Source organism: Rhincodon typus, chromosome 9, assembly GCF_021869965.1.
Source record: "Rhincodon typus isolate 14 chromosome 9, sRhiTyp1.1, whole genome shotgun sequence".
NCBI lineage: Eukaryota > Metazoa > Chordata > Chondrichthyes > Orectolobiformes > Rhincodontidae > Rhincodon > Rhincodon typus.
Window position 1 is genome coordinate 4423793 of NC_063340.1, and position 13374 is coordinate 4437166.

The 13374-nt window shown below is 43.4% G+C and overlaps 1 protein-coding gene across 2 annotated transcripts in view; it reads right to left on the reverse strand.

The window, feature by feature from the left end:
- Positions 1 to 1935: 1935 nt before the first annotated feature.
- LOC109924073 (filensin) overlaps positions 1936 to 13374 on the reverse strand; it is a 20031-nt gene continuing 8592 nt past the window's right edge. Inside the window, exons 4-8 of one of the 2 annotated variants that reach the window (XM_020524091.2) lie at positions 12609 to 12698; positions 11107 to 11211; positions 7525 to 7745; positions 4676 to 4758; positions 1936 to 3355 (exon numbers count right to left, since the gene is read on the reverse strand). In XM_020524091.2, coding sequence (XP_020379680.2) covers positions 2340 to 3355; positions 4676 to 4758; positions 7525 to 7745; positions 11107 to 11211; positions 12609 to 12698 — 1515 coding nt within the window. In that variant the 3' untranslated portion in view covers positions 1936 to 2339. The remainder of the gene's footprint in view (positions 3356 to 4675; positions 4759 to 7524; positions 7746 to 11106; positions 11212 to 12608; positions 12699 to 13374) is intronic. The other variant, XM_048601160.1, reaches the window with a different exon arrangement.

Genomic DNA, 13374 nt, shown 5'->3' on the forward strand with positions numbered 1-13374 from the left:
GTGATTACCCATATTATTGCTATATTTGCATATTTCCTCTCATATTATAAATCTATTGACTTCTGTCGCATACATACTCAATGACTGAGCCTCCACAACCCTCTGAGATAGAGAATTCCCAAGATTCTATGCCTCCTGAATGGTGAGTTCTCCCCATCTCAGTCCAAAATGGACGACCTGAGATTCCGATTCCTAGCTTTAAACTGTCTAGCCAAGAACCGGCAACCTCTCAGCATCCATCCTCTGAAGCCCCTTGTGATTGCCATATCTTCCAAATAGATCGACTCTCATTGTTCTAAACTTCAGGGAACGCATTTTCAACTGCGTCTCAATGCATCTCCCAATTAACTCTCTGCAGTTTCCTCAACTGGTACGGACCAGTTTACTGAAGCTTCGCTGCACTTCTTCTGCAACAAGTGTATCCCTTTCCATTTCCATTCCTAATCATTCCACACTCTCTGGAGAAAAGGTTTGTGGTGAACCAGCAATCCAACAACAAGTCTGTCCCAGAGCCACTATGTGCTGGGGGCAGGATACATTGATGCAGACTGAGACCCCAAGACTTCTGTCCCTCACTGGGAGAAGGTGTCGTCTTCAGGAAGGGCGTGTGCACTGCCCAGGCAGCAGCCAGACCTCCAGAGGACTCCCAATGGATCTCAGACTGAGGTAAGTCGGGGGATGGGGGAGATTGGTTTGGCACCTTAGGCACGGGGAAAGGAAGGGGGAAGGTGAAGATTTCAAAGGAGGAAAAAAGTAGGGGGAATAGGGATAGAGATAGATATAGATAGGGACAGAGATCAATAGGTTCTTGATTAGTCAAGGAATCAAGGATTACAGGAAGAAAGTGGCAGTTTGGGGTTGGGAGACATATCAGCCATGATCAAATGGTGGAGTAGACGTTTTGGCCCAATTGGCTTAATCTTGTTCCTATATCTCATGGTCTTATGGGCATTGTCTTCTTTCTCAACCCAATGGGGAAAGGGATCTCCATCCTAAATATGGTGCTCTCTTTCCTGTCAGGCACAAAGCACTGGTGAGGCCACCCCTGGGGTATTGGATTGGATACTATGTGCCCCATCAAGGTGCGCATTTGGAACATGGAGGGGGGGGGGCATGTCACATTGAGAAAATGGCTAACCCACCACCTTCTGTGTTAAAGATACTTTTTTCTAAAAAAGCAAGATAATGGCAACCCCATTATCCCAATTTTGGACATTTTCTAATCAACTTGTCCAGAAACATCATTCCACACTCTTGGCGCAGGCAGGATTTGAACCCAGCCCCTGTGCTCGCTGCTAGCTTGTTATCACAACACGACTGATTCCTCACGTTTTCAACTTGCTGCTCTAGTTCAGACATGACTCCATACTGTGCTACATAAGTCACTCCACACTGACTGAACCAAGATGCACAATAAATGCTTCCTTCCCGGTGATACCCTGAGAGTGAATAAAGCAAAAATCATTCAAAGGTAATTGAAAAACATTACAATTTTAGGATTGCACTAATCATCCCCAAAATATATTAAATATTACAAATATTCTTCTTACTTTGAAGTCACTTAATTCAAATTGTCCCTACATTCCATTATAAATTATGCATGACAAACACTTGGTTTTTTAATTAACATTAATAGCTGCAGCTACTGAATAATGAGAACTTTGATGAGAAAGTGGCTACAGGAGTAGATTTTTTGTGAGCTGTAGTTTCAGGACACAAATTAATCCGCTTTTATATAAGAAAAACCTGAAAATGTTACCATGGACAATTTGAGCTGCTTTACAACACATGAAAATTGAAAACATTGGGCAGATTGTCTAAACCAGTTGGTTTTATTGCAGTTTCTTTACAAAGCAAATCTAATGATCAATTGGAAGACAATTCAATCAAAGTATATAAATTAAATAACATATTGATCTTGCTTAAAATGTTCTATTTATCCATTGTGCATTGTGTCAATAGGAGTAAACTCCTTATTTAATTATTGCTAACAATTGCCCAGTAAAGTTCTGTCAATTCTTTTCTTCTAAAATCTTGTTGTCGGCTCTAATTGCTGCAGAAATTCAACTAGATTGATGACATGAAGCAAGGCTTTTAGCTGAAGTTAAGCAGAGTGACCCATACTTTCTTCATAAAGCTGATACTTAAGCTTTCAAAGAGGCTTATTTGTGAATAACACACGCAAACTATTAAACGCTCATTCGCAGTCTGACCCTGGCATTAATTAAATTTCTGAAAGAAAACAATTTGCAGTTCACTGTCAGCACACAGTGTGGTGAAGCCTTAACTCTGAGATGCAAAATTACATTTGTAAATATTGTACATGTGTGTGTCTTAACTCAGGACCTCTTGGTCTTCTGTTCCTGGTTTGTCTTTTCCACTGTGGTCTCTACAATGGTGGAGGTCTCTGAGTAAACCTCCAGCTTATTGTCTCTAAATGTCTCAACCGCTTCGGTCATTTCTATCTTCTCGTAGTACCGATACTTTGGCTCCTCTGCGACTTTATGGTCAGGTAACAGTGGCTGTGTTGGAGTGATCACGGTTCCTCTATCTTTGTCATCTTTCTGCTTCTGTCTAGAAGGAACACCTCTCGATTCCAAGTGATCAGGAGCATTTACATCTGACTGTGGTGTAGATGGGCCATTGAAAGGTGTGGGTTTATAATCTGAGGCTTGAGAAGTATCTGGCGGTGGTGGAGTTGAGGGTGAAATTGATGCCGGTGTTGTCGGTCTTTTCAGTTCTCCATTAGCACCTGGTTTTCTATCGTCTGGCTTTTCATCTTCTTTTTCACCCACATGGTCTTTGCCATTCTCTTTAGTGGAGTCAAATTCTTTTGCCCCATCACCATCTCCATTGTATTTTAAAGGGGTGGGTTGGTCAGGCTGCGGTAGAGAGTCCATATCAAAAGTAACAGTCACTTGACTCCTTGTAGGAACTGTTGTACAGAAAAAAGGGTCCATATAACTTGCTTCACCTGTGACTAACACATAGTGCCCTTTGGTATATAATGATGCTTCAGGTGGCTCTGGTTTTTTCTGTTTTCCCATTCTCTCCCGGACTATATTACACAGGGCGTTATAAAGCCTACTGATCTGCGCTCCATCTGGTACATCATCTGGTCTTGTGGCCTCTTCTCCCTCATCAGAATAAAACTCAACATCCTCGTCTTCTTCCTCATCGGCACTGACTTTACGGTCTTCACTCATTTCAGAAGGTTTCTTTGCACATTCCTGGTCTGCTCCACTACGGCACCTGGCATCTGATGGAGTGACATCCTTTCTCTTTGACATTTTCCTAGAGTGCGCCATTCCACTGGCCTGAAGAGGTGTGCTGTATAGTGCAGCCACTGTGATGTCTAACAAAAATAGAATGTCATTTTGTTTTGCTGATTGATAAGCTGAGAGCGCAGTTCAACAAATTTTCAGTTAAATCAAAGCAAACTTAAAACCAAAGCAATGGTAGGACCATCATTACTGAATTGGTTAGGCACATATCTTTATTCTAAAACGTCATCAGTGAAAACCTTTTCATGACAAACCCTCTCCTATTCCTCAACAACAGTTATTCATGTCATGGTAATGAGGAAAATATCTTATGCTTTCTCGAAATCTATTTATACTCAACCCTGGTGCCCAGCAGCAGGGCACTGGAGCACTTAGGGAGTTCTGAGAATCTATTTGTCATAGAATTGATTAAAGAGTGACGGGCATCTGTGCTTTCTTGCCGGAGGGTGGGGACAGAGAAGGCAAGGCCGGGTTAGCATTATTTTCAATGTCTGTTTCTGGGGTGGGGTCTTCACTTCGACCCACCTCCACCTATCCCTCCACCCCCACTCACAAATCCCAACCAGGTCAAAGTGGGCACAGCCAAGGGTGAAAAGTACCCTGTCCCCAGGGCTTTCATAATGGAGGTTGAAACCTCCATCCCTCATCTGATCCACTTCATCCCCACCCCCACCCTCAACAAATCTCAATGCAGTTGTGTAAAGTTACAAACCTACTCATTGCTTTTGTATCTCAGAAAGTCTCGGGGAACTATTTTTCAAAGTTGACACTTTGCTGCCTGGTAATACATGGGAACCACCAGACCCTGCAAGCTCCTCTCCAAATTACACACCATTCTAACTTGGAACGTGTCGCCATTCTTTCAGTGTCACTGGGTCAAAAAGCCTACAATTCCCACCCTAAAACAGCATTGTGGGTCTACCTACAGCAGATGGACTGTAGCGATTCAAGAAGGTAGCTTGCTACCACCTTCTCAAGGGCAACGAGGGACGGGCAGTAAATGCTGAAACAAAAACAGCAATTTCTGGGAAAACTCAGCAGGTCAGGTAGCATCTGTAGAGAGAAAGCAGAGTCCACGAATCAGGTCGATTGACTGTTCTTTAAAACTACAGTCAGGGGCATCTGTGCCATGTGTACAAATGAAAAGATGTTTCTCCTCCTGCTGGATCTGTCAAAAGTCAAACCTGTTAAAAAATATCACCCAAACATGATAGGCTTGGATTCTTTACAAAATACTGAAAGCTGCCGCAAATAGCAGCTACCTCCTCTTTCGAAAACTATTACAAAATAATTCCAGATTCCGGGCACCATTGGGATGAAATAAATTACTGCAGGATCCCCTGAGTCATGAAAAACTTTAATTTTTGATCCCATTTTAATTTAGAGCTGACCTTTGCTCATGGGTGGGACATCTGTGTTGTCATACCAACTGCTTGTTGATATCGTGGTTACTTCAGTCGGAATAGATTGTGATCTGAAAGGTGAAAATGATCAGTTTAACGGCTGAATAATAATTAATTATTTACAGGTCTCTTTAACAAGCAGCAGAAGAGGTCTATGAAAATTGCATTCCATCAAATTCCTCCACAATTTTCTAACCCTTGAGTTGGTGACAGTTCCTGATCATTTTACTCTCTCACTGCCAATACCCAATGCCCACAACCATCCTGCCTGCAAACACCTTGGGTTCTTTCTCACAATATTCCAGGCCGTAAACAATGCGGCTGTTGTTAAAATATGCTCAGTTGTTGCAGTTGTAGGGAAAGGGAAACCCCCCCCCCCCCCCCCCCCCCCCGTGTTCTATCCCTGTTAAGGCCTGCTGCAGAGATCCCATCAAGCATCGATGGTGTGCCAATTGGTAGCTCGCACCATGCCAGTGCAGTGGAAGGTCCATGCATTGGTGCCTCAAAAATGCATCAGACCTCCTTCAAGTAGCATCCACGGCACACAGGTGCCAGGCAATGGCCAACTCCAACGGGAGAAAATCTAATCATCTCTTCTTGATAAGCAATGGCATCACAATCACTGAATCCCTGATACCAACATCCTGGGGGTTACTGTTGACCAGAAACTGAAATGGACTAGTCGAACAAATACTATAGCAATAACACCAGGTCAGATGCTAGGAATTCTGCAGTGAGTAACTCACCTCCTGACTTCCCAAAGCCTGTCCACCATCTACAAGGCATAAGGCAGGAGTGGGATGGAATACTCCCCACTTGCCTGGATGGGGGCAGCTCCAACAACACTCAAGAAGCTTTACTTTGTCCAGGATCAAGCAGTCCGCTTGATTGGCACTACACCCACCACGTTGAACATTCACTCCCTCCATCACCTACACTCAGTAAGCAGCGGTGTGGACTATCTACAAGATGTGCTGCAGAAATTCACCAAGGTTTCTCTACTACCTTAAAGGACAAGAGCAGCAGATATATGGGAGCACCACACGCTGCAAATTCCCTTCCAAACCACTCACCATCCCCTGACTTGGAAATATATCAACATTTATTCACTGTCATTGGATCAAAAATTCCAAAATCTCCTTCCTTAACAGCACCTAGCCCCACACAGACTGCAGTGGTTCAAGAAGGCAGCTCTTCACCACCCTCTCAAGGGCAGTTAGGGACAGGCAACAAGTGATAAACCAGCTAGCGACACACACATCCAATGACTGAAGACACAAACCGAACAGATTCCAATCTTTGGAATGCAAGCAGCCTGAAGCAGGTACGTCATTGAATCAAGAGACAGAGAAAAGGGATTGCTCATAATACTGGCAGCAAAGGGGCCATAAACATTCAATATGAATACTATCACTTAACAAATACATTGCACTACAGCCCCACTTGTCATTGCTGCTATGGATCTGAACAGGCGGATGGAATTGACAGGCTGGTAATGGGCATCACACAGTGCCAGATGGGGATCCTCAACTGTTGCGGTTGTTCCCCTAGCTTCATGTGAAAACTGAGTCAGAGCCTGCTGAATGGGCCAAGTATGTTTGGGAGGTCAAGCCATGGCAGAGAGGGCATTCCCTGCAGAATTAAATATCACAAGGCAAGGATAGCATTGTAATTAATGACCAAAAGATTTCACTCTCACAGTTCTGGGTCAGTTCAGTGAAGAGGAAGGAATCAAACTAAGATAAATAGAGTTTAACCTGAATGTGACTCCTGAAAATTTAAAGCACACACACACCTGCCAAGAGTCAGAGGAGCTCAGGTCTCAGTTTATACCAGAAATCTTCCTAACTGACTTTGCAAGGTGTTATAGGCTATACAGGCTTCATATGAACTGTTTAACAATTTCTCAGAAATCTGTCACTTTGTTTCTTAACTCACAGTGAGTCTCTTTCACCAATCACTTCTTGAGTGGCAGCATAAAATATAAATATTATTGTAGCTGACAAGCTATTTAACAATATCATGCACACCCCTTCCAAGGGATCATTTGAAGCTATCCTCCTGCTATTGATACAGTTACATTTCACAGCAAAATAATGTCTCCACTTCTTCTGAAATAGTCTTGAAACATTCATGTGAAATGAAAACTAAGCATGGAACCTTTATGCTGTAAAGCAGGACTGATACCTGGACGTCTATTGTAACATTGTTCAATATACTGCAAATTCACTTATAGCTCAGGGACCCCAAAAGAGGTAAATATTTATTTAATTCTACATTTTGCTGGTTAAAAAAGACAAGCTGGGTGGTATGGTGGCTCAGTGGTTAGCATTGCTACCTCAAAGCATCAGGGACCCAGGTTCAATTCCACCCTCAGGTGACTGTTTGTGTGGGGTTTGCACATTCTCCCCATGTCTGTGTGGGCTCCCTGATGTGCAGGTTAGGTGGATTGGCCATGCTAAATTGTCCCATAGTGTCCAGGGTAATGCAGGCTAAGTGGATTAGCCATGGGAAATGCAGGGATTGGATGGGAGGTTCCTTGGAGGAAGTCCTGAGGAAGGGTCACCAGACCCAAAATGTTAACTCTGATTTTGTCTTCACCGCCGCTGTGAGACCTCCTGAGCTTTTCCAGCAACTTCTGATTTTTGCTCTTTGGAGGGTCGGTGTGGACTCAATGGGCTGAATAGTCTGCTTCCATGCTGTAGGGTTTCTATGATTCTAGGCTGTCTTTTTAAGTGATAACACAGTTTCACTTTTTGGACCCCAAGATCCACCTTATAATGGATTTCTACTGTTGGGTGATTTATTATAGGTAGGTGAAAAGTCCTGTTACGCACCTGGAATCTTCATTTGCTACAAACCTCTTGTAGCTCTCCAGTTCGTCGTCCAGCAATTGCTGATATCTGATGACACGCTGACACTCATTGAAACATTTTTCCAAATTCCTCTCAGCTTCTCCCATCTTTGTCCCCAAGACTTCAATTTGCTCTCTGTGTGACTGCATCTGATCTGGGTCACTTTCATGCTTTCTTGTGGTCGGCTGCTCCACTGTTGTTGTCTTTTCATGCAATAAGATTGAAATAATGTTAAGTATTTATTATCACGTTTGTGTAAACATACAAATTAGGAGCAGGAGGAGGCCATTCGGCCCCTCCAGCCTGCTCCACCATTCAATAAGATCATAGCTGATCTGATTGGGCCTAAACTCTACAGTCTCTCTTATCCCCAAAACTCTTAACTCCCTTGTTCTATCAACCTCTAATTTAAAAATATGCGATGACCTGTACTCCCTCTGAAGAAGAGAGTTACAAAATCCAGAACCCTGGGATAGAACAGCCCTCCTCATCTCAGTCAGAACTGGAAAGGTGCCGGTTTTCAAATGATGCCTCCTAGTTCTAGTCTCTCCCGCATTCTCTCAGCATCCATCCCATCCAATCCCCTCAGGATCTTCTTAATTATTTTGTCAAGATTATCTCTCATCCTTCTGAACTCCAATGGATACAGGGTCCAAGATAACCAAGGACGCACTCCCATTCCAGGTATTTGTGGTTTTCCCTCACCGTTCTAGTAGCTATGTACTTTAGGACCCGACCAGCTCATGAGAAAGCTATTCCTTGGTTTCTCTCGAATTTGTACTATTTAATAGTACTGTCCTGAGGAAGGGTCACCGGACCCGAAACATTAACTCTGTTTTCTCCTTCACAGATGCTGCCAGACCTGCTGAGCTTTTCCAGCTTTGTTTTTGTACCATTTAATGGTTGTTTCCCATGGTAATCCATCCAAAGGAAAATCACTCCATTGTTTCTTTGCCTAAAATATCCTAATCCATCACCAGAAACCAGTCAGTGTGGCACCAATCTCAGCTGTTCACATCGCAAGTTGCTCCCACAGGGAGCCTGATGTTGATGCACAAGAGTTAAAACTGAATAGCGATGACCTTTATGCGACCATAAAACAGACTCCAGATGGCACTATCTGTCTGAAGTTGTACTTAATCTTTCATCGTAAAACAAAGGCAGAATTAAAGAGGCTTCTGCCCCTCTCATAATAAAATGAACTGGTTTGGAGCCCAGATTGTGGGATGATACTGCTGCCTGCCTGTCAAGAGATTGCAACGACAGACCAATCTATGAGCTAACATCCCACCCACAGGGGATAAGCTGAAATAGTTCGCCAATGCCATTTTTAATAACTGCAACGCTTCTATGAAACAGTTTGAAAGCAATAAACATTTTAATAGGTTTTAGCAGGTTCTGAGTCAGGAGTTATGTACACACACAGAACAGGCAAGTACAGACTCTCAAAGTATTTGCAACAATGAGAATTGACACCAGGGTCAAACCGATTTGATATCACGGCACATTACATGTGGGTCTAATGTTGCGTGATGCCACCTACCGCACACAAAATCCTACAACAGCAACTTGCATTTGTCTAGTACCAGTCGCACGGAAAAACGCTTCCAGACTCATGACCTCTACTACTTAGAAGGGCAAGGTGATACGTGGGAAGACAAGGTGAACAGAATTAGCTCTGGCTCTGAGCTAAGAGGTGGGCAAAAGCATTTTAGATGAACGCATCAATGAGGTGGAGCAGCAAATTTCTCTTCATCCACCCCCACCCCCAGCCACTCACTGCCGGTGACACACAGTGGTTAGACCAGGCTGTTCAGAAATGTCCTCCCAATGTCCATCCAGCACCCGCTCCAATGCCAGCAACATTTCTGTAGCACCTTGTAATGACCTCAGGATCTGCTTCACAGCCTTTCGGACCATGATACCGCTGTTGTATAATAGAGATCGGATACCACAGGTTGGGAAATGGCACGCTTCTACACAGCGTCCGGAGCCAACCTCCTCCTGTGATTCTGCCAGGCAGGTCATAGTCATAGTCATATACAGCACGGAAACAGACCCTTCGGTCCAACTCGTCCATGCCAACCAAATATCCTCAATTAACCCAGTCCTATTTGCCAACATTTGGCCTGTATCCCTCTAAACCCTTCCTATTCATTTACTCATCCAAATGTGGCACCTGGGAGTTGGAAGAGTAAACATGCCCCAAGACAATGCCACAGTTGCTCCCAGAAAAGTCCTGCAATGGGCTGTACCTGACTGGGCTCACACAGAAAGTCACCAACACAATTCACTGGATTAAAAGTCTTGGGCAGCAGGTATCCTGCTCCTCTCCATGTTACAGGGGGTAATTGGGAATGTGCGGTTTTGGGAATGAGCTTACTGAACAGGCTTGAGGGGCCGAATGGCCTATTCCTGCTCCTGTTTGCAGGTGAATAAAAATGACAGTGCTCCTTAAACTTTCCACTTCTATGGAAATTGAAGCCAAACCTTCAACGTTATAAATCAATCTATAAATCTAAAGTCCCAGTGCCCAGTATCCTTCAGATTCCAGTTTTCCAACATTGTTACAATCTCAGATTTACTGCTGCTTGAACCTTTAACATAGGATAATCTAGGTGTACTTGTATTTCACTGTTTTGGCCATCCCGGCAGTGAATTGCCTCACTGTATCACCTAGCAACATACCCCAGCTCTCTTTCAGAGTCAGCCTGCACTAATTCACTGCCATTCAAACCATTGTCTAATCCTTGGCATTTGCCAAGTGTGACATTTTATCTTTCATCTCTCTCTTTGCCCATTTGCACGAGCAAATCCACTGGGATTTACTAGATTGTAACATTCAAAAATGGTTTAAAACCATGCAAGTGCAAACTCAAAACTTACTCTCAGTGAGATGTTGCACTCCAATTCCCAAACTTAAAAATAAATCAAAACACCAGAAAGAAATATAAAGAATGTCTCACAGATGGCACAGCTAACAGGAAAGATTGCAGAGGTTGGAGTATGTTTATTTCAATGATTGCAGATTTTGAGGAGGTCCAATGGAGTTTGGTAAAATTCTGAACGGATTGGACAGAGTAGATACTGAGAGAATGCTTCTGCATGGAAGAGATCCCAAACTAGTGGTCATAAGTACAGGATCATTGCTGTTAAATCCAACAGTGATAAAAGGAGGGCTCAGAGAGTGGTTAGAATGGGAGAGAGTGCTCACTAACACGGAACGTGATCGAGGTAAATGATTCAGATTCCTTCGAAAGGACAAATCCACAAGAGTAAAAGGGATAGAAAGAAATGCTGAGAGGCCAGGAGAAAGGAATAATTCTGTGTAAAACTTGCTTCGTCAAACGCTTCATTTGAATTCCACAGCTCGAGACCTATATAACTGCAACACAGCCTCCAACAGTGAAAAGATTGAGATGGTGGAGATGCATTAAGAACTGCTGGAGCACAGACACACACAACCAGCTCAGAAGGAAGCTATTTGGAATTCTGCAGGGCTCCCCTCAAATGGTTCATTCATTGCCTAGGTTTCCTGGAGCATGTTTTTATACGCCAACTGACCTCACTCTGTTCCTGGCTCTGTAATGGACTGGGGTCACTCTTGCCGTTGTGCAACTGAGATGTCAGTGCAGATCCCTCCTCCACTGCCAGCTCATTCTCTTCTCCCTGTAAGATGGGCAAGAACAGCCAAGAGACTACAACTTTCTCAAACCGTGGATGACTTCCAATTTAAAAATTTTAGAACTGATAAATTCCAAAACGAAGAATGTTATCTCCCTGACTTTGTAAGATTAACCCATTTCCCATATGTCAAACACCTTTCCTTCTTCTTGATAGTCTTTAGCCTTGGGCTAAGTTTTGTTTGTGTTTTGTGCTTACATGTTGAATCATAGTCAACCCCAAAGAATCGCACATGCAGGGAATGGATAAGGGAATGGTTGAAGAGAGGAAGGCAACATTGACTGCAGAAGTACACAATGGCCTGCCTTGTGACACCTACACAGCTGAGGCAGGATTAAAAATATGCATTTTGTTTATTTTTATTCATTCACAGATGAGGGTGTCACCCCAGCATTTGTCACCCATCTCAGGGGCAGTCAAGAGTCAACCACGTTGCTGTGGGTCTGGATTCAGACATGGTAAGGATGGCAGACTTCCATCCCTAAATGGCTTAAGTGAAGCTGATGGGTTTTCCCCAAAATCGACAGTGGTTTCATGGTCACCATTAGACTCTTAATTCAAGATTTTTATTGGATTCAAATTCCACCATCTGCAATGGCAGGATTTGAACCTGGGTCCCCAGATCATTTCCTGGGTCTTTGGATTAAACAGACCAGCAATAACACCACCAGACCATCACCTCCCCCATAAGAAAATATTTGCTGGCCTTCAATACCTGTGAGAACTAGCTATGGTCATGACAGGATAAGAACCGACACTGTTCATCTTCCAGGAAGCCTCAGACAGTAAGCTGTTAGTTCTAGTCAAAGGTTGAATTTTAATGAACCTTGCAACCACTGGCTGACGATGAGACAAAGCTACAAGATAGAAAGGGGAAAACGGCCTGGCAACAAGGGGGGACTCGATGAATTTATGTGTCATCGTTGACTGACATACTTCACATTATAAACATCAGGAGCCTGAGTGGGTTAGTAGGACCATCAGAGAGGAGCGGTCTCATCTCACAGTCCAAAGATATGCAGGTTAGGTGGATGAGCCAAAGGAAATGGCGGGTTACAGGGATGGGGTAGGGAGGTGTATCTGGGTGGGATGCTCTTCTGTTGTCAGTGCAGATTCAATGGGCTGAATGGCCTCTTTCTACACTGTAGGGAATCTATGATTCTATGAAGCACTGACATTAATAAAGTGGTGTCAATCCAGTGGTTCAACCACTGCTGAGCACTGAGTCTTATATGCATGATGTCCAAGTTCTGGTTTAGTATTTATATATATATATATACAGAACCTTAATTAAACCTCACTTGTGCTGTACCCGAGTGTACCCAAACTAAGACCACAACCTGTAGATCAACAACTTTCTGTGTTGAATTAGTTTAGGTTACCTCCCAGTTTGTCCCCTTTGTAGCTTCACAGTTTATAGACTGGCGCACATCCCTCAGAACATTCAGGTAGTCCTGGATTTCTGCTAGATTCTGCAGAATGTGAGCAGCAGAGAAATATGTCAGAAAGTCAAGCAATGATCACGTTAAATCGTTTTCAATCAGTAGCAATAGATACAGAGTCTGGTGAAACTCCTGACGAATAGACCCTATCACTGACCATCACACAGACACACACCAGGGCTTCCCCCTCAGTGATATTCTGAAGCAGGCCATGATTTGATTGTACTTGCAGCAGTCTTAAGGCTGTTCTGAAGAAATAATTCAAGGTGCAAATAGAAAGTAACCATTAATCTTGGGCAAAGACAGAGCAGCAAGAGAAACAGAAACTGCTGCTCCCAACACAAGTTACAAAGTTCTCCGTACTGCTGAAACGTGGATCAATATTTTACACAAACTGAAACAGAAATTGCTGAAAAAGCTTAGCAGGTCTGGCAGCATCTGTGGAGAGAAATCAGAGTTAATGTTTCAGGTCCAGTGAATTGAATTGAATGAGCTTTATTGTCACATGTACTCAAATGAGTGCAGTGAAAAGTTCATATACCACCAGTTACAACGCTATCTTAGGTACAGAGATACCTCGGTACAATCCTCAGTTACAAACTGGAGAAATGAAGAAAAAATGTTACATTAAAGCTATATCCTCCCTCAGAACTGGATCGGAAACATTAACTCTGATTTCTCTCCCCAGATGCTGCCAGACCTGCTG